Source organism: Ascidiella aspersa, chromosome 6 (assembly GCF_963924565.1).
Source record: "Ascidiella aspersa chromosome 6, kaAscAspe10.2, whole genome shotgun sequence".
NCBI lineage: Eukaryota > Metazoa > Chordata > Ascidiacea > Phlebobranchia > Ascidiidae > Ascidiella > Ascidiella aspersa.
In genome coordinates, this window is record NC_139452.1 from 22,698,754 (window position 1) to 22,724,358 (window position 25,605).

A 25,605-nucleotide genomic window follows, 5' to 3' on the forward strand; every position below is an offset into this window, starting at 1 on the left:
AAAGTTGTTGGTTGTTGTTGCGTTTCACAGTTTTATACGCGGCAAGATCTTTGTATGTTTAAAGCGAGTCCATTTTAAATACTTTTTGACTATTTTAACTTAGTACGGGCAAAAATTTTTCGCCTTCGCGCGATTGGTCTTTCTACGTCCAGTTTGTTTACGTTTTCATTCTACGTCCAGTTTGTTTACGTTTTTTTCAAATTTTTCGCCTTCGCGCGATTGGTCTTTCTACGTCCAGTTTTGTTTACGTTTTCAATATTAGCACGAAATTTAAAAGAAATGTTGGTATACCCCCCCCCAAAAAAAATTGCGCTCGCTTCGCTCGCAAGGTGCGCCGGGACTTAAAGACCTTAACAAACTCTGAATGACACTATCTATAAACACTAAGGTTATCGCGTTTCCTCAAACTAGCTTTATTACACTTTTCATTAGTAGCCTAGTGTAGATGAAAAAAATCCGAGGTCCGCCTGATTCACAGTTGTTCTAACATTCCAATGACACAATTCTTAGCGGCCCACAGAGACCTTTCTGAGTCTGATTGGTGCCCCTGACAAGAAGTGGTTGTTGACCCCTGATTTAAAGTATTGGTGCAGAAAGTTGAATTTTTCCTGGTGATGACATAACCTGGTGAATTAATGTATCCATAAATTCCTATAGTGAACGTATGTTAGACAACCTAAAATATGACTGACAGCTTATCGAAACGAAAGTGAAGACAATAAGTGTTAGGCAACGATTAATATAATACTTTACTGTAAAGCAAGATGAGGGGGCGATATGAAATATTATTGAGCCCAAGGGGGCACTAGTGTCAAAAAGGTTGGGAAACACTGGTGTATACGGTCACGGTTTAAAACTGTTCGTGATTGCTTCACTCAAATAAAATCTCATTAGAGGTTAACATTGCCGAGTCATTAGAGGTTAACATTGCCGAGCTGATAGCAAAGAAGCAAGTGCACCCGTCTCATTGATGCCATTAGGATCAACGTGTTATTTTGTGTTTACAGTATTTGTGTATATTTTTAAGGGACCATAAATTCTGGGGGAGCGTTGCGCCATATTTTACAAAAAGTTTGAGAACCACTGATCTAAAGGTTGGCAAAAAATAGTTAGTTAAGTAGGACTTTTGTTCTCATTTAAAGGACATAACATGCTAAGCACCAAAAATGAAGTAGCTAAGTTTGCGCAAGTTTGGTTAGGTACGGAGTTTCGTTGAAAGAATAGGGTCTTTTGGATATTAAGAGATTCCTTCAAACAGAAATTGAAAAAAAACAAATAGGATTTACGCGAAGCGCTGAAAATTTGCCATTATGTGTGTCAAAAAAGGAAAATATAAAGTTCGGTCGTGGAAATTTTATTTGAGATCATGCTGAGAAAGGACACCTTAAATTTTTCTGCAAACGAGATTCTTATATTAAAATAGCCATATAACGTCACAAAAAGAGCTATTTATGGCTCGTGAGACATAGGTTCCCGAACCCTGGTTTAGAGTGCTGATAGACCAATAGGGGTTGCCAAACTTTTCAGCTCGTGAGTTGCTTTTCAAATTCAATACTTAAATAAAGAGTCAGAGTGGATAATTTTGGCCACGCCGAAGTACGTGGAGTGGGCTAGTCTGTTCTGACACAACACAGTGAGTTTATAAAACATGGCTACAAAAAGGGGGAAGGGGTAACCAGGCTAAAATCCTCAAAGCTATATATTTTTTCAACTTCAATTTTTAAATTTTTTCTACTGTGTTTCAGTCCGTGCAATATCTGTTAAATCAGAATATAGATCCGTTATTTTAGCAATATACAAATCTCTTGTATGTGCTTAACACGCCACCTTTGCTAACTAAAGTTTGCCAATTTAAAACTAATACAGGCAATTGATTACGAGATTAGACTGAATTTCAGCTGCATATTTGTGTACGAGTTTGTCGGACAACAACAGATGCTTTAAGATTAATTGTTTTATGACGTAGCTTTATAACGTCATCCCCAAAATTTGTCATTGAACAAGTATGCGGCCCGCGTAACTGTTTTCTTCTTGTTTGGCCCTTGTGCCGTTTCGAGTTGTGCAGACTTGACTTAGGCAATATGTGAAGATAATAAAAAGTTGGTCTGACACGTTTGACAGTTTAAATTGTTAAGGCACAGTAGTTTTCAGATATTTCGTATAGCAAACTACCTAAATTTCTCTACAAAATTGATTGATATTTTTTCCTCAAAATAATAACCAAATTCGTTTCAGTCTTCAGAACTTTTAAGTAGTATTTGCTTTATTATAACGTAGTTTACAAATTCCTAAAAGCTAGAATCGCCCTCGCTTGTTGTGCAAATGCTTCTGGATAATATTATTTTAGGTCCCTTTAAACTGAATTAATATAATTCCTTAACGTAAAAAAAATATTTAATCTAAAAGGGTAAAAATAACTAGACGGGGGTGCGGTTGTTGTATATTTTGTCAGGGGATATATTTTCAGGGCTTGGTGTTTATTTTCAATTTTTACTTTATTTTAATTTTTTTTTTTTTAATTTTTTTTTTAATATTTTGTATTGTGTACTTTATATTATATATTTTGTTTTTCATTTTCCTTAACTTGTTTCTGCAAGCAAAAACAGATATGGGCCGAAAACTTCCCCACTTAAAATATGCCTTTGATGCGAAAGTGGTTCAAATATGGCGTAGAATTTGGGGAATGATCGAAACATATATTTGATAAATAGAATTTACTTAGATAATGCATATGGCTATTTTATTAAATTTTGACCAGCTTACGTGTTTGAAAATCAAATATTATCATTCTCCTAAAGACTAAAAATGGTAACGCCTATGGTTTGCTATACTTTTGCAAACTTTCACTAGGTAATTTTTTACCATAGCTTGGTCCGAGCAATCACTGTTAAAACAGGCTTTAAATCTGTCGTTTCAAACAATATGAAAAACACTATTACGTGCCTAATACGCAAACTATTAAATCGAAAGTTTTGCTAGATAAGTTTAGGCCTGATGTTGGTATGCTGGTTGGAGCAAGATGCACAACAGGTGCTAACAGAGAGGCGTAGACTGCCTTAAGATTTCGCATTTAAACTTGCGGCGGTAAATACACCCTATTGACACTTAATTATTAGGCGAAGCTTATCGCGAAGTAATTGGTCGCCCCCAAAAATGCTGACGCCGCATTTAAAGCAAGCATTATAAATGTGTCGCCGATATTCTGCCTTGAACATCCCTACTCGAAATGCTTCCCTCCGTTAATTGTACGGTGGGTGAAACTTTATTCACGGCCTTATACCTCTTTGTGTATTACCGCGACAATACGATGAAATACGATTTGGAGAATATTGGAAACATCGTATTTGGAGAATATTTGCTATTTGCACCTGTTCTGTATGTTACTCCAATCCAACATATCTACACACAATTATAAGTTGTGTATAATAATATAATAACTTATGGCTTTGAAGCGAAGGGGGTTCAAATATGGCGTAGATTTTGGCAAATGATCGAAACATACATTTGATCAATAAAAATTTACGTAGATAATGCTTACGGCCATGTTATTACATTTTGGTCAGCTAGCATGTTTAAAAAGTCAATATTTTCATTCTCTCTAAATGATTTAACGTCTATGGTTTGCTATACTTTTTCCATCTTTTACTGTGTAAATTTTTACCATGCCTTGGTCTGAGCAATCACTGTTGAAACAGAGTTTAAATCTGTAGTTTTGAGCAATATGCAAACACGTTTATGTGCCTAATAAGCCACGTTTTATATTGAAAGTTTTGCCAATTTAAATCCAATAAACGCAAGATTTATTTATTTATGACGCCATGTTATGACGTAGCTTTGTAACGTCGTCGTTAAGAATGCGTTAAACTTAAGCTTTTTGTTGTTGCGGCCCTTGTATAATTATATTTGCTTAGACCTGGTGTTGATATGTTTGAATGGTGCAACAATTACAACATGTGCTAACAGAGATGTGTACACTGCCTGTAGGATTCGCATTTAAATTTGCGGTGGTAAAATATTTTGTGTTGTAAGAGCAATAGGTTTTTTTACTTAGAGAGGCCTCTTTATGAAAGGCAAGTCGCATGTGCATAGTTTTACTAGGCAAGCCATTTCCAACACAAATGTTGCACGCGCGGGACAATAGGGCGCAGCAGGGATGCCAGCAGCCGCCTCGTCGCGACGCGAGCTGGACAAAGCAAGCGAATATGAACGAATTCTGTATGAAAGTTTTTCTGCTGCTAGATGGCTGTCGTTAGCTACAAAGTGCTAAAACGCAATATTTCAGGTTTTTACCCCCCAAGCAAAGGCCCCTGGGAGTGCAGCCTCATAAACTTTTACAAAGCACCTACATACCACTCTACGCCATGTCTGAAAATTTGAAGGTTCTACGATGTCTACTTTTTCTATAAAGCTTCGGACAAAACTCGGTCTGAAACATACCATAGGAAACCAAAAAAGACTAGACGGGGGTGCGGTTGTTGTATATTTTGTCAGGGGGTATATTGTCAGGGCTTAGTGTTTATTTTTATTTAGTTTTAATTTTTTTTTTAAATTGATTTTATTTATTTATTTATTTTTTTTCAATTTTATTTTTCATATTCATTTTTTAATTTTTATTTTTTATTTTTTTTGTGTGTTTTTTATTTTTATTTTTTTATTTTTTTTTTTATTTAATATTTTTTTTATTTTACACTTTTTATTTTTTAATATTTTGTATTTTGTATTGTGTATTTTATATTATATATTTCATATTTTGTTTTTCATTTTCCTTAACTTGTTTCTGCAAGCAAAAACAGATATGGGCCGAAAACTTCCCCACTTTGATGCGAAAGGGGTTCAAATATGGCGTAGTATTTGGGGAATGATCGAAACATATATTTGATAAATAGAATTTGCGTAGATAATGTACATGGCCATTTTATTACATTTTGGCCAGAGCTTACGTGTTTGAAAACCAAATATTATCATTCTCCTCAAGACTTAAAATGGTTTAACGCCTATGGTTTGCAATACTTTTGCAAACTTTTACTCGGTAAATTTTTACCATGGCTTGGTCCGAGCAATCACTGTTAAAACAGACTTTAAATCTGTAGTTTTAAACAATATGAAACACACTATTATGTGCCTAATACGCAAACTATTAAATCGAAAGTTTTGCTAGTTGTTTAGGCCTGATATTGGTATGTTGGTTGGAGCAACATACACAACAGGTGCTAACAGAGAGGCGTACACTGCCTTAAGATTTCGCATTTAAATTTGCGGCGGTAAATACACCCTATTGACACTTGATTATTAGGCGAAGCTTATCGCAAAGTAATTGGTCGCCCCAAAAAATGCTGACGCCGCATTTAAAGCAAGCATTATAAATGAGTCGCCGATATTCTGCTTTGAACATCTCTACTCGCAATGCTTCCCTCCGTTAATTGTACGGTGGGTGAAACTTTATTCACGGCCTTACCTCTTTGTGTATTACCGCGACAATACGATGAAATACGATTTGGAGAATATTGGAAACATCGTATTTGGAGAATATTTGCTATTTGCACCTGTTCTGTATGTTACTCCAATCCAACATATCTACACACAATTATAAGTTGTGTATAATAATATAATAACTTATGGCTTTGAAGCGAAGGGGGTTCAAATATGGCGTAGATTTTGGCAAATGATCGAAACATACATTTGATCAATAAAAATTTACGTAGATAATGCTTACGGCCATGTTATTACATTTTGGTCAGCTAGCATGTTTAAAAAGTCAATATTTTCATTCTCTCTAAATGATTTAACGTCTATGGTTTGCTATACTTTTTCCAACTTTTACTGTGTAAATTTTTACCATGCCTTGGTCTGAGCAATCACTGTTGAAACAGAGTTTAAATCTGTAGTTTTTAGCAATATGCAAACACGTTTATGTGCCTAATAAGCCACGTTTTATATTGAAAGTTTTGCCAATTTAAATCCAATAAACGCAAGATTTATTTATTTATGACGCCATGTTATGACGTAGCTTTGTAACGTCGTCGTTAAGAATGCGTTAAACTTAAGCTTTTTGTTGTTGCGGCCCTTGTATAATTATATTTGCTTAGACCTGGTGTTGATATGTTTGAATGGTGCAACAATTACAACATGTGCTAACAGAGATGTGTACACTGCCTGTAGGATTCGCATTTAAATTTGCGGTGGTAAAATATTTTGTGTTTTAAGAGCAATAGGTTTTTTTTACTTAGAGAGGCCTCTTTATGAAAGGCAAGTCGCATGTGCATAGTTTTACTAGGCAAGCCACTTCCAACACAAATGTTGCACGCGCGGGACAATAGGGCGCAGCAGGGATGCCAGCAGCCGCCTCGTCGCGACGCGAGCTGGACAAAGCAAGCGAATATGAACGAATTCTGTATGAAAGTTTTTCTGCTGCTAGATGGCTGTCGTTAGCTACAAAGTGCTAAAACGCAATATTTCAGGTTTTTACCCCCCAAGCAAAGGCCCCTGGGAGTGCAGCCTCATAAACTTTTACAAAGCACCTACATACCACTCTACGCCATGTCTGAAAATTTGAAGGTTCTACGATGTCTACTTTTTCTATAAAGCTTCGGACAAAACTCGGTCTGAAACAAACCATAGGAAACCATAGGAAACCATAGGAAACCAAAAAAGAACTAGACGGGGGTGCGGTTGTTGTTTATTTTGTCAGGGGGTATACTTTCAAGGTTTAGTGTTATTTTTTTTTAATTTTTAATTTTTTTTTTTTTAAATTTTTTTTTTAATATTTTTGATTGACTTAATTATTAATTTTTATTTTTCAATATTTTTATTTTTTAATGTTTTTATTTTTATTATTTATTTTTTTTATTTAGTTTTTTTTGATTTTTGTTTTAATTTTTCATTTTTTATGTTTTATTTTTATTTTCATTTTTTTTTTATTTAATACTTTTTATTTTTTAATATTTTGTATTGTGTATTTTATATTATATATTTTGTTTTTCATTTTCCTTAACTTGTTTCTGCAAGCAAAAACAGATATGGGCCGAAAAATTCCCCACTTAAGCCTTTGATGCGAAAGGGATTCAAATATGGCGTAGATTTTGGGAAATGATCGAAACATATATTTGATAAATAGAATTTACGTAGATAGTGTGTATGGCCATTTTATTTCATTTTGGCCAGCTTACGTGTTTGAAAAACAAATATTATCATTCTCCCAAAGACTTAAAATGGTTTAACGCCTATGGTTTGCTATACTTTTGCAAACTTTTACTCGGTAAATTTTTACCATGGCTTGGTCCGAGCAATCACTGTTAAAACAGACTTTAAATCTGTAGTTTTAAACAATATGAAACACACTATTATGTTCTCAATACGCAAACTATTAAATCGAAAGTTTTGCTAGTTGTTTAGGCCTGATGTTGGTAGGTTGGTTGGAGCAACATGCACAACAGGTGCTAACAGAGAGGCGTACACTGCCTTAAGATTTCGCATTTAAATTTGCAGCGGACACTTGATTATTAGGCGAAGCTTATCGCAAAGTAATTGGTCGCCCGAAAAAATGCTGACGCTGCATTTAAAGCAAGCATTATAAATGTGTCGCCGATATTCTGCTTTGAACATCTCTACTCGCAATGCTTCCCTCCGTTAATTGTACGCTGGGTGAAACTTTATTCACGGCCTTACCTCTTTGTGTATTACCGCGACAATACGATGAAATACGATTTGGAGAATATTGGAAACATCGTATTTGGAGAATATTTGCTATTTGCACCTGTTCTGTATGTTACTCCAATCCAAGATATCTACACACAATTATAAGTTGTGTATAATAATATAATAAATTATGGCTTTGAAGCGAAGGGGGTTCAAATATGGCGTAGATTTTGGCAAATGATCGAAACATACATTTGATCAATAAAAATTTACGTAGATAATGCTTACGGCCATGTTATTACATTTTGGTCAGCTAGCATGTTTAAAAAGTCAATATTTTCATTCTCTCTAAATGATTTAACGTCTATGGTTTGCTATACTTTTTCCAACTTTTACTGTGTAAATTTTTACCATGCCTTGGTCTGAGCAATCACTGTTGAAACAGAGTTTAAATCTGTAGTTTTGAGCAATATGCAAACACGTTTATGTGCCTAATAAGCCACGTTTTATATTGAAAGTTTTGCCAATTTAAATCCAATAAACGCAAGATTTATTTATTTATGACGCCATGTTATGACGTAGCTTTGTAACGTCGTCGTTAAGAATGCGTTAAACTTAAGCTTTTTGTTGTTGCGGCCCTTGTATAATTATATTTGCTTAGACCTGGTGTTGATATGTTTGAATGGTGAAACAATTACAACATGTGCTAACAGAGATGTGTACACTGCCTGTAGGATTCGCATTTAAATTTGCGGTGGTAAAATATTTTGTGTTGTAAGAGCAATAGGTTTTTTTACTTAGAGAGGCCTCTTTATGAAAGGCAAGTCGCATGTGCATAGTTTTACTAGGCAAGCCACTTCCAACACAAATGTTGCACGCGCGGGACAATAGGGCGCAGCAGGGATGCCAGCATCCGCCTCGTCGCGACGCGAGCTGGACAAAGCAAGCGAATATGAACGAATTCTGTATGAAAGTTTTTCTGCTGCTAGATGGCTGTCGTTAGCTACAAAGTGCTAAAACGCAATATTTCAGGTTTTTACCCCCCAAGCAAAGGCCCCTGGGAGTGCAGCCTCATAAACTTTTACAAAGCACCTACATACCACTCTACGCCATGTCTGAAAATTTGAAGGTTCTACGATGTCTACTTTTTCTATAAAGCTTCGGACAAAAGTCGGTCTGAAACAAACCATAGGAAACCATAGGAAACCATAGGAAACCAAAAAAGAACTAGACGGGGGTGCGGTTGTTGAATATTTTGTCAGGGGGTATATTTTCAGGGCTTAGTGTTTATTTTCAATTTTTACTTTATTTTATTTATTTATTTTTTTTGAATATTTTGTATTGTGTACTTTATATTATATATTTTGTTTTTTATTTTCCTTAACTTGTTTCTGCAAGCAAAAACAGATATGGGCCGAAAACTTCCCCACTTAAAATATGCCTTTGATGTGAAAGGGGTTCAAATATGGCGTAGAATTTGGGGAATGATTGAAACATATATTTGATAAATAGAATTTACGTAGATAATGCGTATGGTCATTTTATTAAATTTTGACCAGCTTACGTGTTTGAAAAGCAAATATTATTATTCTCTTAAAGACTAAAAATGGTTTAACGCCTATGGTTTGCTATACTTTTGCAAACTTTTACTCAGTAATTTTTTACCATGGCTTGGGCCGAGCAATCACTGTTAAAACAGGCTTTAAATCTGTAGTTTTAAACAATATGAAAAACACTATTATGTTCTCAATACGCAAACTATTAAATCGAAAGTTTTGCTAGATGTTTAGGCCTGATGTTGGTAGTATGCTGGTTGGAGCAAGATGCACGACAGGTGCTAACAGAGAGGCGTAGACTTGCCTTAAGCGGTAAATACACCCTATTGACACTTAATTATTAGGCGAAGATTATCGCGAAGTAATTGGTCGCCCGTAAAAAAACTAACGCTGCATTGAACGCAAGCATTATAAATGAGTCGCCGATATTCTGCTTTGAACATCTCTACTCGCAACGCTTCCCTCCGTTAATTGTACGGTGGGTGAAACTTTATTCACGGCCTTACCTCTTTGTGTATTACCGCGACAATACGTTGAAATACGATTTGGAGAATATTGGAAAAATCGTATTTGGAGTATATTTTTGCTATTTGCACCTGTATAGTATGTTACTCCAATCCAACATATCAACACACAATTTTAAGTTGTGTAGGCCTGGTGTTGATATGTTGGATTAGAGTTGCCACCAGATTTCGCATTTAAATTTGCGGGGGTAAAATAAGTTGTTTCTTAACAGCATTAAGTAATTTTACTAAAGAGAAGCCTCGTTTTAAAATGCAAGTCGCACGAGCCCAGTTTAGGAAGTGCCACTTCGCACAATGAAAGTCTCACTCGCGGGACAATAAAGCCCAGCAGGCGGTAAGTCGCTTCGTCACTTCACAAGCTGGACAAAGCAAGCGAATATGAACGAATTCTGTATGAAAGTTTTTCTGCTGCTAGATGGCAGTTGTTAGCTACAAAGTGCTAAAACGCAATATTTCAGGTTTTTACCCCCCAAGCAAAGGCCCCTGGGGGTGCAGCCTCATAAACTTTTACAAAGCACCTACATACCACTCTACGCCATGTCTGAAAATTTGAAGGTACTACGATGTCCACTTTTTCTATAAAGCTTCGGACAAAAATCGGTCTGAAACATACCATAGGAAACCAAAAATGAACTAGACGGGGGTGCGGTTGTTGTTTATTTTGTCAGGGGGTATGCTTTCAAGGTTTAGTGTTATTTTTTTTAATTTTTAATTTTTTTTTTTTTTCTATTTTTTTTTTAATATTTTTGATTGACTTAATTATTTATTTTTATTTTTCAATATTTTTATTTTTTAATGTTTTTATTTTTATTATTTATTTTTTTTATTTAGTTTTTTTTGATTTTTGTTTTAATTTTTCATTTTTTATGTTTTATTTTTATTTTCATTTTTTTTTTATTTAATACTTTTTATTTTTTAATATTTTGTATTGTGTATTTTATATTATATATTTTGTTTTTCATTTTCCTTAACTTGTTTCTGCAAGCAAAAACAGATATGGGCCGAAAAATTCCCCACTTAAGCCTTTGATGCGAAAGGGATTCAAATATGGCGTAGATTTTGGGAAATGATCGAAACATATATTTGATAAATAGAATTTACGTAGATAGTGTGTATGGCCATTTTATTACATTTTGGCCAGCTTACGTGTTTGAAAAACAAATATTATCATTCTCCCAAAGACTTAAAATGGTTTAACGCCTATGGTTTGCTATACTTTTGCAAACTTTTACTCGGTAAATTTTTACCATGGCTTGGTCCGAGCAATCACTGTTAAAACAGACTTTAAATCTGTAGTTTTAAACAATATGAAACACACTATTACGTTCTCAATACGCAAACTATTAAATCGAAAGTTTTGCTAGTTGTTTAGGCCTGATGTTGGTAGGTTGGTTGGAGCAACATGCACAACAGGTGCTAACAGAGAGACGTACACTGCCTTAAGATTTCGCATTTAAATTTGCAGCGGACACTTGATTATTAGGCGAAGCTTATCGCAAAGTAATTGGTCGCAGAAAAAATGCTGACGCTGCATTTAAAGCAAGCATTATAAATGTGTCGCCGATATTCTGCTTTGAACATCTCTACTCGCAATGCTTCCCTCCGTTAATTGTACGCTGGGTGAAACTTTATTCACGGCCTTACCTCTTTGTGTATTACCGCGACAATACGATGAAATACGATTTGGAGAATATTGGAAACATCGTATTTGGAGAATATTTGCTATTTGCACCTGTTCTGTATGTTACTCCAATCCAACATATCTACACACAATTATAAGTTGTGTATAATAATATAATAAATTATGGCTTTGAAGCGAAGGGGGTTCAAATATGGCGTAGATTTTGGCAAATGATCGAAACATACATTTGATCAATAAAAATTTACGTAGATAATGCTTACGGCCATGTTATTACATTTTGGTCAGCTAGCATGTTTAAAAAGTCAATATTTTCATTCTCTCTAAATGATTTAACGTCTATGGTTTGCTATACTTTTTCCAACTTTTACTGTGTAAATTTTTACCATGCCTTGGTCTGAGCAATCACTGTTGAAACAGAGTTTAAATCTGTAGTTTTGAGCAATATGCAAACACGTTTATGTGCCTAATAAGCCACGTTTTATATTGAAAGTTTTGCCAATTTAAATCCAATAAACGCAAGATTTATTTATTTATGACGCCATGTTATGACGTAGCTTTGTAACGTCGTCTTTAAGAATGCGTTAAACTTAAGCTTTTTGTTGTTGCGGCCCTTGTATAATTATATTTGCTTAGACCTGGTGTTGATATGTTTGAATGGTGCAACAATTACAACATGTGCTAACAGAGATGTGTACACTGCCTGTAGGATTCGCATTTAAATTTGCGGTGGTAAAATATTTTGTGTTGTAAGAGCAATAGGTTTTTTTACTTAGAGAGGCCTCTTTATGAAAGGCAAGTCGCATGTGCATAGTTTTACTAGGCAAGCCACTTCCAACACAAATGTTGCACGCGCGGGACAATAGGGCGCAGCAGGGATGCCAGCAGCCGCCTCGTCGCGACGCGAGCTGGACAAAGCAAGCGAATATGAACGAATTCTGTATGAAAGTTTTTCTGCTGCTAGATGGCTGTCGTTAGCTACAAAGTGCTAAAACGCAATATTTCAGGTTTTTACCCCCCAAGCAAAGGCCCCTGGGAGTGCAGCCTCATAAACTTTTACAAAGCACCTACATACCACTCTACGCCATGTCTGAAAATTTGAAGGTTCTACGATGTCTACTTTTTCTATAAAGCTTCGGACAAAAGTCGGTCTGAAACAAACCATAGGAAACCATAGGAAACCATAGGAAACCAAAAAAGAACTAGACGGGGGTGCGGTTGTTGTATATTTTGTCAGGGGATATATTTTCAGGGCTTGGTGTTTATTTTCAATTTTTACTTTATTTTAATTTTTTTTTTTTAATTTTTTTTTTAATATTTTGTATTGTGTACTTTATATTATATATTTTGTTTTTCATTTTCCTTAACTTGTTTCTGCAAGCAAAAACAGATATGGGCCGAAAACTTCCCCACTTAAAATATGCCTTTGATGCGAAAGTGGTTCAAATATGGCGTAGAATTTGGGGAATGATCGAAACATATATTTGATAAATAGAATTTACTTAGATAATGCATATGGCTATTTTATTAAATTTTGACCAGCTTACGTGTTTGAAAATCAAATATTATCATTCTCCTAAAGACTAAAAATGGTAACGCCTATGGTTTGCTATACTTTTGCAAACTTTCACTAGGTAATTTTTTACCATAGCTTGGTCCGAGCAATCACTGTTAAAACAGGCTTTAAATCTGTCGTTTCAAACAATATGAAAAACACTATTACGTGCCTAATACGCAAACTATTAAATCGAAAGTTTTGCTAGATAAGTTTAGGCCTGATGTTGGTATGCTGGTTGGAGCAAGATGCACAACAGGTGCTAACAGAGAGGCGTAGACTGCCTTAAGATTTCGCATTTAAACTTGCGGCGGTAAATACACCCTATTGACACTTAATTATTAGGCGAAGCTTATCGCGAAGTAATTGGTCGCCCCAAAAAATGCTGACGCCGCATTTAAAGCAAGCATTATAAATGTGTCGCCGATATTCTGCCTTGAACATCCCTACTCGAAATGCTTCCCTCCGTTAATTGTACGGTGGGTGAAACTTTATTCACGGCCTTACCTCTTTGTGTATTACCGCGACAATACGATGAAATACGATTTGGAGAATATTGGAAACATCGTATTTGGAGAATATTTGCTATTTGCACCTGTTCTGTATGTTACTCCAATCCAACATATCTACACACAATTATAAGTTGTGTATAATAATATAATAACTTATGGCTTTGAAGCGAAGGGGGTTCAAATATGGCGTAGATTTTGGCAAATGATCGAAACATACATTTGATCAATAAAAATTTACGTAGATAATGCTTACGGCCATGTTATTACATTTTGGTCAGCTAGCATGTTTAAAAAGTCAATATTTTCATTCTCTCTAAATGATTTAACGTCTATGGTTTGCTATACTTTTTCCATCTTTTACTGTGTAAATTTTTACCATGCATTGGTCTGAGCAATCACTGTTGAAACAGAGTTTAAATCTGTAGTTTTGAGCAATATGCAAACACGGTTATGTGCCTAATAAGCCACGTTTTATATTGAAAGTTTTGCCAATTTAAATCCAATAAACGCAAGATTTATTTATTTATGACGCCATGTTATGACGTAGCTTTGTAACGTCGTCGTTAAGAATGCGTTAAACTTAAGCTTTTTGTTGTTGCGGCCCTTGTATAATTATATTTGCTTAGACCTGGTGTTGATATGTTTGAATGGTGCAACAATTACAACATGTGCTAACAGAGATGTGTACACTGCCTGTAGGATTCGCATTTAAATTTGCGGTGGTAAAATATTTTGTGTTGTAAGAGCAATAGGTTTTTTTACTTAGAGAGGCCTCTTTATGAAAGGCAAGTCGCATGTGCATAGTTTTACTAGGCAAGCCATTTCCAACACAAATGTTGCACGCGCGGGACAATAGGGCGCAGCAGGGATGCCAGCAGCCGCCTCGTCGCGACGCGAGCTGGACAAAGCAAGCGAATATGAACGAATTCTGTATGAAAGTTTTTCTGCTGCTAGATGGCTGTCGTTAGCTACAAAGTGCTAAAACGCAATATTTCAGGTTTTTACCCCCCAAGCAAAGGCCCCTGGGAGTGCAGCCTCATAAACTTTTACAAAGCACCTACATACCACTCTACGCCATGTCTGAAAATTTGAAGGTTCTACGATGTCTACTTTTTCTATAAAGCTTCGGACAAAACTCGGTCTGAAACATACCATAGGAAACCAAAAAAGAATAGCGGCAAAAACAATATATGTCCCGAAAATAAATTTTCGGCCCATATAATAACGGCAAAAACAAGATATGTCCCGAAAATAAATTTTCGGCCCATATAATAACGGCAAAAACAAGATATGTCCCGAAAATAAATTTTCGGCCCATATAATAACGGCAAAAACAAGATATGTCCCGAAAATAAATTTTCGGCCCATATAAATAGCGGCAAAAACAATATATGTCCCGAAAATAAATTTTCGGCCCATATAATACTGCAAAAATATTTTGGAAATAAAAAATGCTAACAATAAGCAAATAAGTAGCAAAATTTAACGAGCTTGGTCCTTTTCGATATGCCTCTTCTTTTTCCTTTTTCAAAATTATGCAGTCCAGAAAATCTTAAATATCCAATGCAAAACACTCCTTCCTTGTGCAAATGTCCTGCTGATCCAATGCAAAACACAGATGGTTCGTGCTGGTGTTTTTGCTCTATTGGTCCTTCGTGAACCGAAATCGCGCAAAACACGACGTAAAGTTGCAACGATACGAAAAGACACCACGGTAATGAGCACGAAAAAAGACGAACTGAAATCAGCGCAAAACGTGGGCAAACACGTAAGCGTTTAAGTGTGGTTCCCTTTGAAAAATAACAGACTACGAGAATGGGCAGTTTGCGTTTGTAAATCAACCTTGGCATAAGGTAACCGAAAAACAAGTTTGTAGTTTTCTATTGGTATTGAATCAAACATAAACGAATCACTAACGAGAACTAAAGGCAGCAAATCGTGGTGGCGTAAAAACCCAATTTCCAAGCACACTCAATAAATAAACTCTGCACAATCGCATTGTTAAATTGCACGACGGCCCGAAGGTGTTGAAATTTTATCTTTTAGATGTTACCACGGAGGCTATAGTGTTCAGTAATGCCAAGCGCGCGCATACTAAAAGTAACACAAACGTCACTTCTATGGCAGATTTTTAGGGTCAGGCAAAACCTTATAAATATAAAACGAATTTTGTTTAACTGCAAACGGCAAAACGAGGCTAATTTTATCATTGTCAAACTTACTGTTTAAAAACTTCACATTACACCTTTTTAATGGTAGTTGTCTGTATCCCAAGAGCCGCTGGGTTTAGCTTTGCGTAGTGCGAAACATTTTTAAACATTTTGCGTCTATGTATTGCGAAAAACTTTGCGTCTATACGTCTCCCACCGATGTGAACTGCAAGCGTGAAACCTTACTTCCCAGAAACAACACACACATTATTTCAAAGGCAGCTGTACTTGGCAACGTGTAACACCAGTGGTAAGTCGCCGCAAGTATTACGAGCCCCGATGTTGAAACTTCAGATGGGCGTTAAGCGCGTGCGACAAAATGTCACAAAGTCACTTTTCCCTTCAGCGCGACTCCCTGCGGTCAAAGTCGAGCACCAGGTTCTTGATGTGCTTCAGTTTGCGATGGAGGTAGCTTACCCGCTCACGGTCCTTGCGGTAGACGCTGTCCTTAAAAGAGGAATATAAAAACGATAATAAAATAGATAGGAGTAGATAGCTAATAGGGATTATGTCTTTAGTATGTATCTTGAAAATGTCATCGAACTAAAACGATCACGTCACATATAAACTTTTCATTTAAAGCTGTCGACAAAAATCGGTCTGAAACATACCTAAGGAAACTAAAGCAAACCAAAACAGAATAACGGCAAAAAAATTAAATTTGTCCCGAAAATCAATTTTCGCCCATATAAATAAGAGTTTGTAAGTACCGCGACGCACCAGTGTGCCTAGAGTTTGTCAAGTGATACCCGCAACTTTTAAATTGATGTTTCAACTTGACAATCGCATTTCACACGCGACAAGGCAAGTAAATATCATAGTATTGTAATTGTTTCGATGAACAGTGTGCTTCATTGAAATCTTACATGCTATTTGCCCGCTAATTAAAAGGTGTCACAAAACAATTAATATTAATAACATATGTTGTTCTCGAGAAAACTCGTTCACAGATATGCCGGTGAAAGCAGCGAAAAATATTTTTTGTTTAAAATCGGAAAAACTTGAATTAAAACGATAACGTTTTTGCTTTTTTTACATTAGTTCGCTTCGACACTGAATTCGATTTCATTTGAAACGTTTTACTATTTTCTTCATTTTTTATAGGTTGCCTAAAATAATCAAAAAAAAAAAAAAAAATTTATAGGTTGCCTAAAATTATAAAAAAAAAAAAAAAAAAAAAAAAAAAATTTCAAACATTGCTTTCTCAAAATTTCCTTCGCCACAAGAAAAGAAAAAAATGTTTGACGTATAGAAATAGGAAGAAGAACGTGGTCCATTGTTGTTTTTCTTTTATTGTTTGCCTGGTATATATATATAGGCACATAAGGCACTTTAAGTGATTCGAACATTGCTAGAAATAACAGCATATGTAGTATAGTTTAACAAAACCGGGACCTTTTTAAAAAAAGTTATGAATTTCATAGCACAACATGCCGCCATTATATTAAACAGATATTATTTCAAGAATTAAAGTTCAAGATAAACGCGAAAAAATGTATTTACATAGTTAAACATGGCTACAAGCAAGGTTTTTTTAAGGTTTGGTTTGGGTGACCGCTAAGTAGTTTTAAGAGACCGCAAGTGTTTCATTTAAATACCAAAAAAGTCCAAATTTGGGGAAACCGCTGAAGAAATTTGGGGGACCGTTTCGGCTAACTTTTAAAATACCTTCCAATGAATGTATCACGCCCACGCGGCACACAACTACATGATAACGCTGAAATAAAAACACGTAGCTTGCGACCCACAAAAATTCCTCAAAGGCCAGTGCTCGAAAGGTACACTACACAACTTGAGAGTCACTGCAGTAAAGGAGTGCCTATCCTAGATGAATATGGCTCACTGCGTGCAAATGCAAGAATTCCAAAATGTTACCTGTTTTAATTTTTGGTATTCGTCGAACACTTCCCGTGCTATCTTTTTGTACTTGTCCGTGCCTTTCGGCAGGTCGTTGATTTGTTTTTGCCACTCGCGAAACTTTTTGGCGTGGACGGCAACCTAAAAAAACAAACGAAACTCTATCACAATATTTTTATTCTTATTACAAAATATCGTATGTTTGGTTATTTGCGCACAAGACAAGGTAAATTAATTACAGAATGTTAACCACAATTAACCCCGTGATTACAAAGCGCAATGCAAAAAGAACTACAGTTAAATAAACGTGATTTTTGTCCAAATCTTAGATAGGGACATTATTTACTTTTTATGGAGACTTGATAAACAGTTATGTTGTAATAAAAAGGCAGTTCAACATTTTTACTACAATATCACAAATGACTAATATTAATCAACCATTTTTTTCGTGAATGGTTGCTTTATTGTCAGGCGAACTATATTATTTTAATGTACAAACCTTTTCGTGCAACCGCAAATATTCTTTGTATTCCGCATAAAAATCGTTCTTATATTGATTGCGCTGATCCGAAAAACTTATAGGCTTATATTTCCTGCGTAAAAGTGGAGAGGTTAGGACAGCTTTAAGAAACATTTGAGTTAACATTAAATAAATAATTTTGTACCGAACATATTCTTCAGCTTCTGATTCTGTTGGTTTGTTCCTAGTATCTGAAAACAAGGTAAAAAACGCTTTTAATCCCCATATGTTCAGTCATGTTGGCAACCTATTTATTGACACGCATCGCACGTTTTAATAACAATGTCGTACTTACACAATTATGCTTTCAAAAACCATTTTCTAAAAAATTCAATTCGATGCACAGAGTTGTCAATAAATTTTTTTTAATGAAGTTACTCGCAATCCTGAAGCACTTTTGTTTTTAAATTTAGTTACAAAATCAGCAACAACGCGTGTAAAGTCTTTGAATTTTAAGTTTAAGTGGTTTAAAGAAATGACTTGACTTGAACACAAGTGCTTTAATTGAACATATTTTAAATAAGCGAAGCTTAGATTTGATTTCAGTAACTTTAGTCTTTCAAAAAAACTATTTATAACACCGGTCTAAGGTGACGATAAGTGACTATTTAGCATTTAAACATGTGTTTAGGGATGTTCAAATAAAACCATTAACAAGCTAAAATATTAAGCTTTGCCTTATGAAACTATCACAACAAGCTTTTCGAAACTCAGAATGATAACAATTGCGTCCCACCTTTGATGCTTCGATTTAATTCTCAATCACATCAACTAAAGATGATATAAGTTCGCATCGAAATGTCTTAATCAAGATGATGTCGATCTACTCGACCTTTTTTGAGTTTGCAATTCATTATCAAGCGACATTACAGATCCGTGCATAGCATAGTGTACCAAAGCTTTCGAATTATCGCTTAAGAAGGTATATGCGAATAAACTTATATATATGAAACGGACAAAGCGAACGTATACCTTTCGAATTATCGCAAATAATAAGGTATATGCGAATAAACCTATAAATACGAAACAGACAATACGAATGTATACCTTTAACTGGAGAGCGGTCAACAGCAGCAGGAGGTTGCAAGGGGCGGTTCTTGTCCGATTCGGAGGTCGTCTTTCCGTGTTTTTTCGACCTGCTGACGGGGGCTGGAGCTTTGGCTAGATTTTTAGCGGGACGCTCGCCAGAATTCGTCGGGGCCTCTTTCTCGCTGGTGGAACCGAAGCTCGTTCGGGAACTGGGCTTTAGCGAATCGATGAAGTCGGTCTGGCCCAGTTCGATTACGCTGCTGCTGCTTATTGTCGATTTCGATGACGTGGAAGGCGGCGGTACTATCGTGGAATCAAGCGGGGACACAGAACGGGCCCGTGCAGCTCCGTTGTACAGCGATATCCTGGCCTTTTTCTTCACGGGATCGGTGTAGATGGCCTCCGTGTCCCGTTTGCTCGGCGAAGCGGCGGTGATGTCTTTTATCGGTTTAGCGTCGCCGCTCGACAGCGGCCGTTTGCGGTCGGACGAGGAAATTACCAGCTCAGCGAGCTTTCTGCAAGAAGCGTGCGAATAAAAAGTTTTTAAAGACGTACACTGCGGATCTGTAATGAAGCTTAATAAGTTAATGACTGAAGATGATACAAGCTCGTATCAAAACTTCTTAACCAAGATGATGGCGATCTACTCTACCTTCTTGGCTTTGTAATTTATTATCAAGTACACTGCAGGTGTAAAATTAATGGGCAAATGTCTACGGTAGTAAAAGCTTCAATTTGTCTGGTAGCAAACTAGGAATAGATTTTCTCGTGTAGCAAACTAGAATAATTGTTTAAGTAGACGCTTTGCTACCTAAAAGCACAGTAGATAAGTTAACATGGGCGGGAGATATCTACAATCGTTAGCAGTGGTTTCCAAGAATATCCGATACCTATATAGTGGCAGTATCGGTACTTCTCCCAAACTATAGGGTAGTATTTGTGCCGATTAATATCTAATTAATGTAGAAACTTCAGCCGTGCTTTGCGATCCAACACAACGCTTCTTATTACTAATGGCATGTGCTTTCAGAAAATAGTAATTAAACAACATAAGCCTTAAGGTAACTAAGATACCAACCGCTGAAACAAGTTTGGCTAAATAATCTAAAAAACACTACATTTTCCCTGCTGTTTGACGATAGCAATTACGGCATTAATCAGACGGGTGTTTTTTGTCTCTGGTATAACGTATAAGGGAAAAAAAATACAAGGTATCCGACATTTTTAGAGGAAGGGACCCGGGCTAATGTTTGATTTCATGCGGGCTCAGTTAAAACTTCAATGCATAGTTGGAAGTGTGGAAGAAGTTGGAGATGTATTGTGTACAGTGGGAAGCTTTGTTATTGGTGGCGATACTTGTACAAGTACGCCCGCTGTAACTTTATATTAAGAAATACAAAAAGGAATAAAAGACCAAAAAATAGGACAATTTAATGTGAAGACAAAAATGACAAGTTGCATATGCTAGAATACATTATAATTAACTGGTGTCAGGCAAAACACAAAAAACTTTGGTATGCGGCAATATTTAACAGGGTCAAATGTAACCAAACTTGCCTTTTTAGACGATTTCTTTCATCTTCTGTGTAACCTGGCCAATCAACATGAGCATCAGAATACAAATTTTTGTTCAACATATATTCAGTATCCCCCATTCCGACTAAGCGAGTGGTACAAATCTGTGTGTGAGTTAAGTAATGTTGGTTATCTTTTATTAAAAGGTAATATTACGCCACAAGCATACTAACATGTTGCAAAATTCCTAATATTTTTTGTTTGTCGAAACTTATGCTGTGTTGTGCAAGAATAAGAGAGAGATCTTGCAGTCTGTGCGATTTTACAGCCAGGATGTTAATCAAGATTTCTCTAAAAACAAAAACAAAAAACATGTTTTACATTTAAAAATTGAAAGACTGCCTTTAAAGCTTCACATCAGTAACAACAATATAACTTACTCAAGTTGGGATTTTTGTCTAGTGGATGAAACTTGAGAAGAAGAAAAATTTGAAGACAGAACAGGCTTTGTCTTGTTTCGCATCCCCGCCAAATCTGGACTGTTTGTGACAGGAGATTCGGGCCGATGAGTAACTGATGTTAGAGGAGATGATGACCTGATGATGACAGTGTCACTTGTTGTTAATTGTTTGTCAAAAGCGGTTGTCATGATTCATGTTTGTACTTTAGGTCAGTGCTCATCAACCTTTTTTGGTTTGGTGAACTCTTAAAGTTGTTGTGACGAACTCATGCACCCTGTTTACTTAAAAGGTAAACTGAGGAAAAAAAGCAATCTGAAAAATCATTATCCATTTCAATATCATTATGTCAATTAAACTGAGCGAAGTTGCCGAAGTTTTACACACTGACGGTGAGAGTTGGATTATGGCCGCAGGCTGCTTGCGAGTACTATTGCATGTCATAGACATAAAACAACACTCAATGTCAAATATTAATGGTTCATTAAAAGTTTGTGATGCACCCTTTGTATACCTAGTCATACTGGTACACGCCATACTTATTTTGGTGCACCGTGCACACCGTTTGAAGAGCACTGCTTTTAATTATTTTCTATATATTCCAAATGCATACAATATTTAAGTAAAGCTGTAGTATGACAGGTCATAACTACACACTGAAACATGTATCTAAAATATACTGAAACTCAGGGATCACTTGGATTGCTAAATAGCATAAACCCTAATGCAAACCAATACCCTAATTTTAACCCTACATTTGGCCCCAGCTCCGTATTGTTTAATAAGAGAAAATTAAATTGGTGAATCATCAAACTGCATGACAAGCTGTAAACGATAATTTGCCAATACAGAAAATGTTTTATTTCTAAATTTCTATTTAGCGAAAAAAAATTGAGCACCTATGTGAAAAACAAAACGGTAACATTTAATATTTATTAGGTTAAAAACTTACAGATTTTACAAATGTAATTATCTCTTTAATCAATGGCTAAAGTTTTGAATTACTATATTTGGTCTTATTAAACCCTTATATGTCGAAATTAGGTGGTACAATTAAAAGGTGAGTTGAAATGTGTCTTATATGCTCTAGATTTCATGCAATAGAATGTTAAAACTACCTGTTAAATGATAAGCTTGATGAAAACCTTTGACTTGGTGGAGGGGTTGAATTTCTTGGGTTTGTAAATGAGGTTTGGTGGACTCTTCTCATTTTGGAGCTACCTGTCACACATAAAGTGTAAGACTTTAGATCTAATAATAAAATTGCATATGTGTTTATTAAAAGGTGTCTTACTCTACCAGTGGATAAATAAGCTATTCATGCTTTTTTTGTGAAAAGAACATGTTTTAGTTAACATTTTAATTCAAACATAACAGCCGTTGAAAGATTAATCAAACAAATGACTGTGTATAAACATAAAAAATGTCTGAGAATATCTTTAATTTACCTTTTTTTTCTCCTGGTTGTTTGATGACTTTAGTGCTAAAAAGTCAATAATTAAGTTTAGTAAATCAAACTAAGTTTAAACGGAGCCGCAATTGACCAAACAATAGATAATACACAGTGTGATTTTTTTCTAAACTGAATAGTGCATGGATCTCACAAATTTTCCTTTTTGTGTTGGAACAACTATGGTAATAACTGGATTAACTTATTAAATTATCCAAGCAGAAAGAAAAATGAAAAAATGAACGCCAGACAATATTTGTGTTGTGAGTTGTGACACATTCTGGATGTTATGGTTAGGTGAAAAATTTTGTTGCTTTTGAATGATGCACAATATACACCTAAACCACAAAAATGTGGTATAAGTCACCCCATCCGTCAGAAATCAGTGCAGTTCTAAGCAAAAAGGTCTACGACAATCAGTGCATTCAAAGGATCAAAAAGTCAGACTTTTAGGTCTTGGACAATGCACTAATTTGCATTAACAAATGTGCATAAAAAGATTAAGTTTAACAATACTTGACCCAACCAAACCCAAACGCTAACCAGCGCCCTAACCCAAATAATGTGCGATAATTTAATAATTATAACGCTTCAGGCCCCAATACCTCAATTTGTGACGTAATAATCTTAAATACAATGGACGAGAAACCATCCGAGTTTGGGCTTTTTTCACCAGCATTTAAAGAATTATTAAAATAACGCACATTATTTGGGTTAGGATTCGGGTTAGCGTTAGGGTTTAGGTGGGTCAAGTGTCATTAATCCTCTCTCATATTTTTTGTTATCTTTTCTGAACTTTTAATGAATATTTTTAATTTATCTTCGCCGGGAGTTTACCTAAAGGTCCAAATCATTGCATTGCCAGGACCTCAAGGTCTAAAAGTCCAGACTTTTCTGCCATTGGATGCCCTGATTGTCGTAGATCTTTTTGCTTAGAAATGCACGGATTTCTAACGGATCGGGTGTATAAGTTGTTTATTGGGCTAGATAAAAATGGGGCTTCATATATATTTAGATTCTTAACTTCATGCAAGGATGAAAGAATATTTAAACATTTTGTTTTAGTATCGTATAACACAAAAATCAGTACAAATAAAACTATAAACATCATGAGTGTTGCATTGAACCTGGTCTGTTGCTCTAATTCTTTTACACGAGTCATCCTTTTTCTAGTAGCATCATAGGAATCTTCATTTGCATTTACAGTAATTTTATGTTGAATTGCACCAAGTACAGAAATTCTTCCACCTTCCCTATAGTTAAAAGCAAGTAGATGTTCACTAGATCCTACATATAATTTCCAACATTATTATATAGATATATTTAGGCTTTTGTCAGATCTGTTTTAATATAACAATTATATTTTGTTCCAAACAAGAAACAGGAAATGTTTTTTTTTAAACATAACATTTGGGAAAAGCGAGAAAAAAAACTTGGTGCCACAAACAATACAAACCTTGTCCTTGTTTGTTGTAAGCAGTCAATTGCAGAAGATGGGTTTAAAGAAGAAAATTGAAAAGTAAATTCCTGGCATTCTGCGTCTTTTCCACAAGGTATGCTTATGCTCTTAAAAATATATGGTTCAGTCACATGTACAACACACATATATATATATCTACAAAATGTAATTTTCTAACAAGTGCAATATCTAAACCAAATCAGTAGTAATATAACAAAATGAAACTGTAAAGGCTATACACAATGTTTGACATAGTTTTAACAGACTTACTCCTTGATTTGATCCAAAGTTGATACTTGGCTTTGCAAATAGAGATTTCTGCAATCAAGGTACATACAGTTTGCATTTCAGTTAAACATTGTATTCACAATTCACTTTATATATCAAATTAAAAGTAAACTAAAGTTACTTTTACATAGAGAAATATTAATTAAGGATAAAAGGCCATGACTATATTCAGCTTGAGTTAACTAAATATTTTGTTATTTCTCCAAGTTAAGATTTTTGTGTAAATAAAACAAATCAGATTGTCTAATATAGTTGCTCCTAACCTTTTTTAATCACAATCTGTTTTTGTGAATATTCTGTGCCTGGCTTGCCCCCCTCAGAAATGAAATAAGCATTATGCCAAAGACAATATATTTGTCAATTACATATTAGTAAGACAACAAAATCAGATCGGATTATTCACCACATAAAGTGCAAAAAGATTTGCATTTAAAGTTGGCAAAAGAAAGGCACAACTCAGATTTACATCAACTGTACTAGATTATTCTGACTAAACATACATGCTGAAATTAGTGCAAATCACAAATCCATGAACTATACTTTGCCAACAATAGTCTATGAATCATAGTTAACTAACCACCCACCCACCATGAGTATTTTAGGATATGGAATAAAAGTATTGTATTTAATTGAAACCATACAGCCACCAAAGCGTCACATGAAACCAATAAAATCACTATATACAAAAAGTTAAATATTACAACAAAGCTCATTCACCCCTAAGAATTGGTTGGTGCACCCATAGGGGACATGCCCACCCAGTTAAGAAATGCCGGTCTGATATACAATTATACCTACATTGGATTGCAGTTGCCCCACTGCCATGTAATAGTCATAATTATATACCTTACCTTGTCTTGGTATTCCTCAATTATTCGTAATGCAGAATCAGTTAGCTTGAGCTGAAATATAATTTTCTTTGTGCTGTCATACTGCAATGTGTATCCACCTTCACCAAGATCCATGCTTTTTAAGATCAATTCACATCAAAAAAATTTCCACAAAAAATGCATATAAGGCACTGTTTATACCAGTTGGTTTCAAAAGTGGGACAATTATTTTGCAGCTAAGAATTTTACAAGATCTGAAATAACATTGAAAAAAACCTTCATAAACTAAAAAAATTAGTCATCCTTTTATTTCACTTGTTGCCATAATGAGAAACAAGCATACCTCTCTACAACATAATGTATTTAAAAAGGCCGAACATGCCAATAGATAAACAGTTTGATTTTTTGTAATTATATTAACATTGTAATAATAAAGCTTGGTCAGCTAAAATGTTTGAAAAGCACTTATTTCAACTCATCAATGAAAGTTAAAACTGATCTCAACAGAGGGCTAAATACAGGCGGGTAAATGTTGTTTTGTTGCTCACATAAAACATAAAATGTGACA

The 25,605-nt window shown here is 35.3% G+C and overlaps 1 protein-coding gene across 1 annotated transcript; it reads right to left on the bottom strand.

The window, feature by feature from the left end:
- Window positions 1-14,753: 14,753 nt before the first annotated feature.
- LOC146140831 (RNA polymerase II elongation factor ELL-like) lies at window positions 14,754-25,280 on the bottom strand. The gene is made up of 14 exons (XM_083391942.1): window positions 25,059-25,280; window positions 24,190-24,237; window positions 23,917-24,026; window positions 23,588-23,713; window positions 22,459-22,493; window positions 22,129-22,231; window positions 20,993-21,148; window positions 20,786-20,903; window positions 20,595-20,716; window positions 19,056-19,552; window positions 18,154-18,199; window positions 17,988-18,081; window positions 17,507-17,629; window positions 14,754-16,078 (listed from the first exon to the last, which is right to left on the bottom strand). Exons 1-14 carry the CDS (start codon window positions 25,170-25,172, stop codon window positions 15,974-15,976), a joined length of 1,797 nt encoding a protein of 598 aa, XP_083248068.1. The 5' UTR covers window positions 25,173-25,280; the 3' UTR covers window positions 14,754-15,973.
- Window positions 25,281-25,605: the final 325 nt, after the last annotated feature.

Coding starts and splice junctions, on each gene's coding strand:
- LOC146140831 (XM_083391942.1), bottom strand. CDS start 25,172: ATGGATCTTGGTGAAGGTGGATACACATTGCAGTATGACAGCACAAAG. Junction 24,238..25,058: donor TTGAGGAATACCAAGACAAG/GTAAGGTATATA, acceptor CCTTGATTGCAG/AAATCTCTATTTGCAAAGCC. Junction 21,149..22,128: donor TCAAGCTTATCATTTAACAG/GTAGTTTTAACA, acceptor TGTCATCATCAG/GTCATCATCTCCTCTAACAT.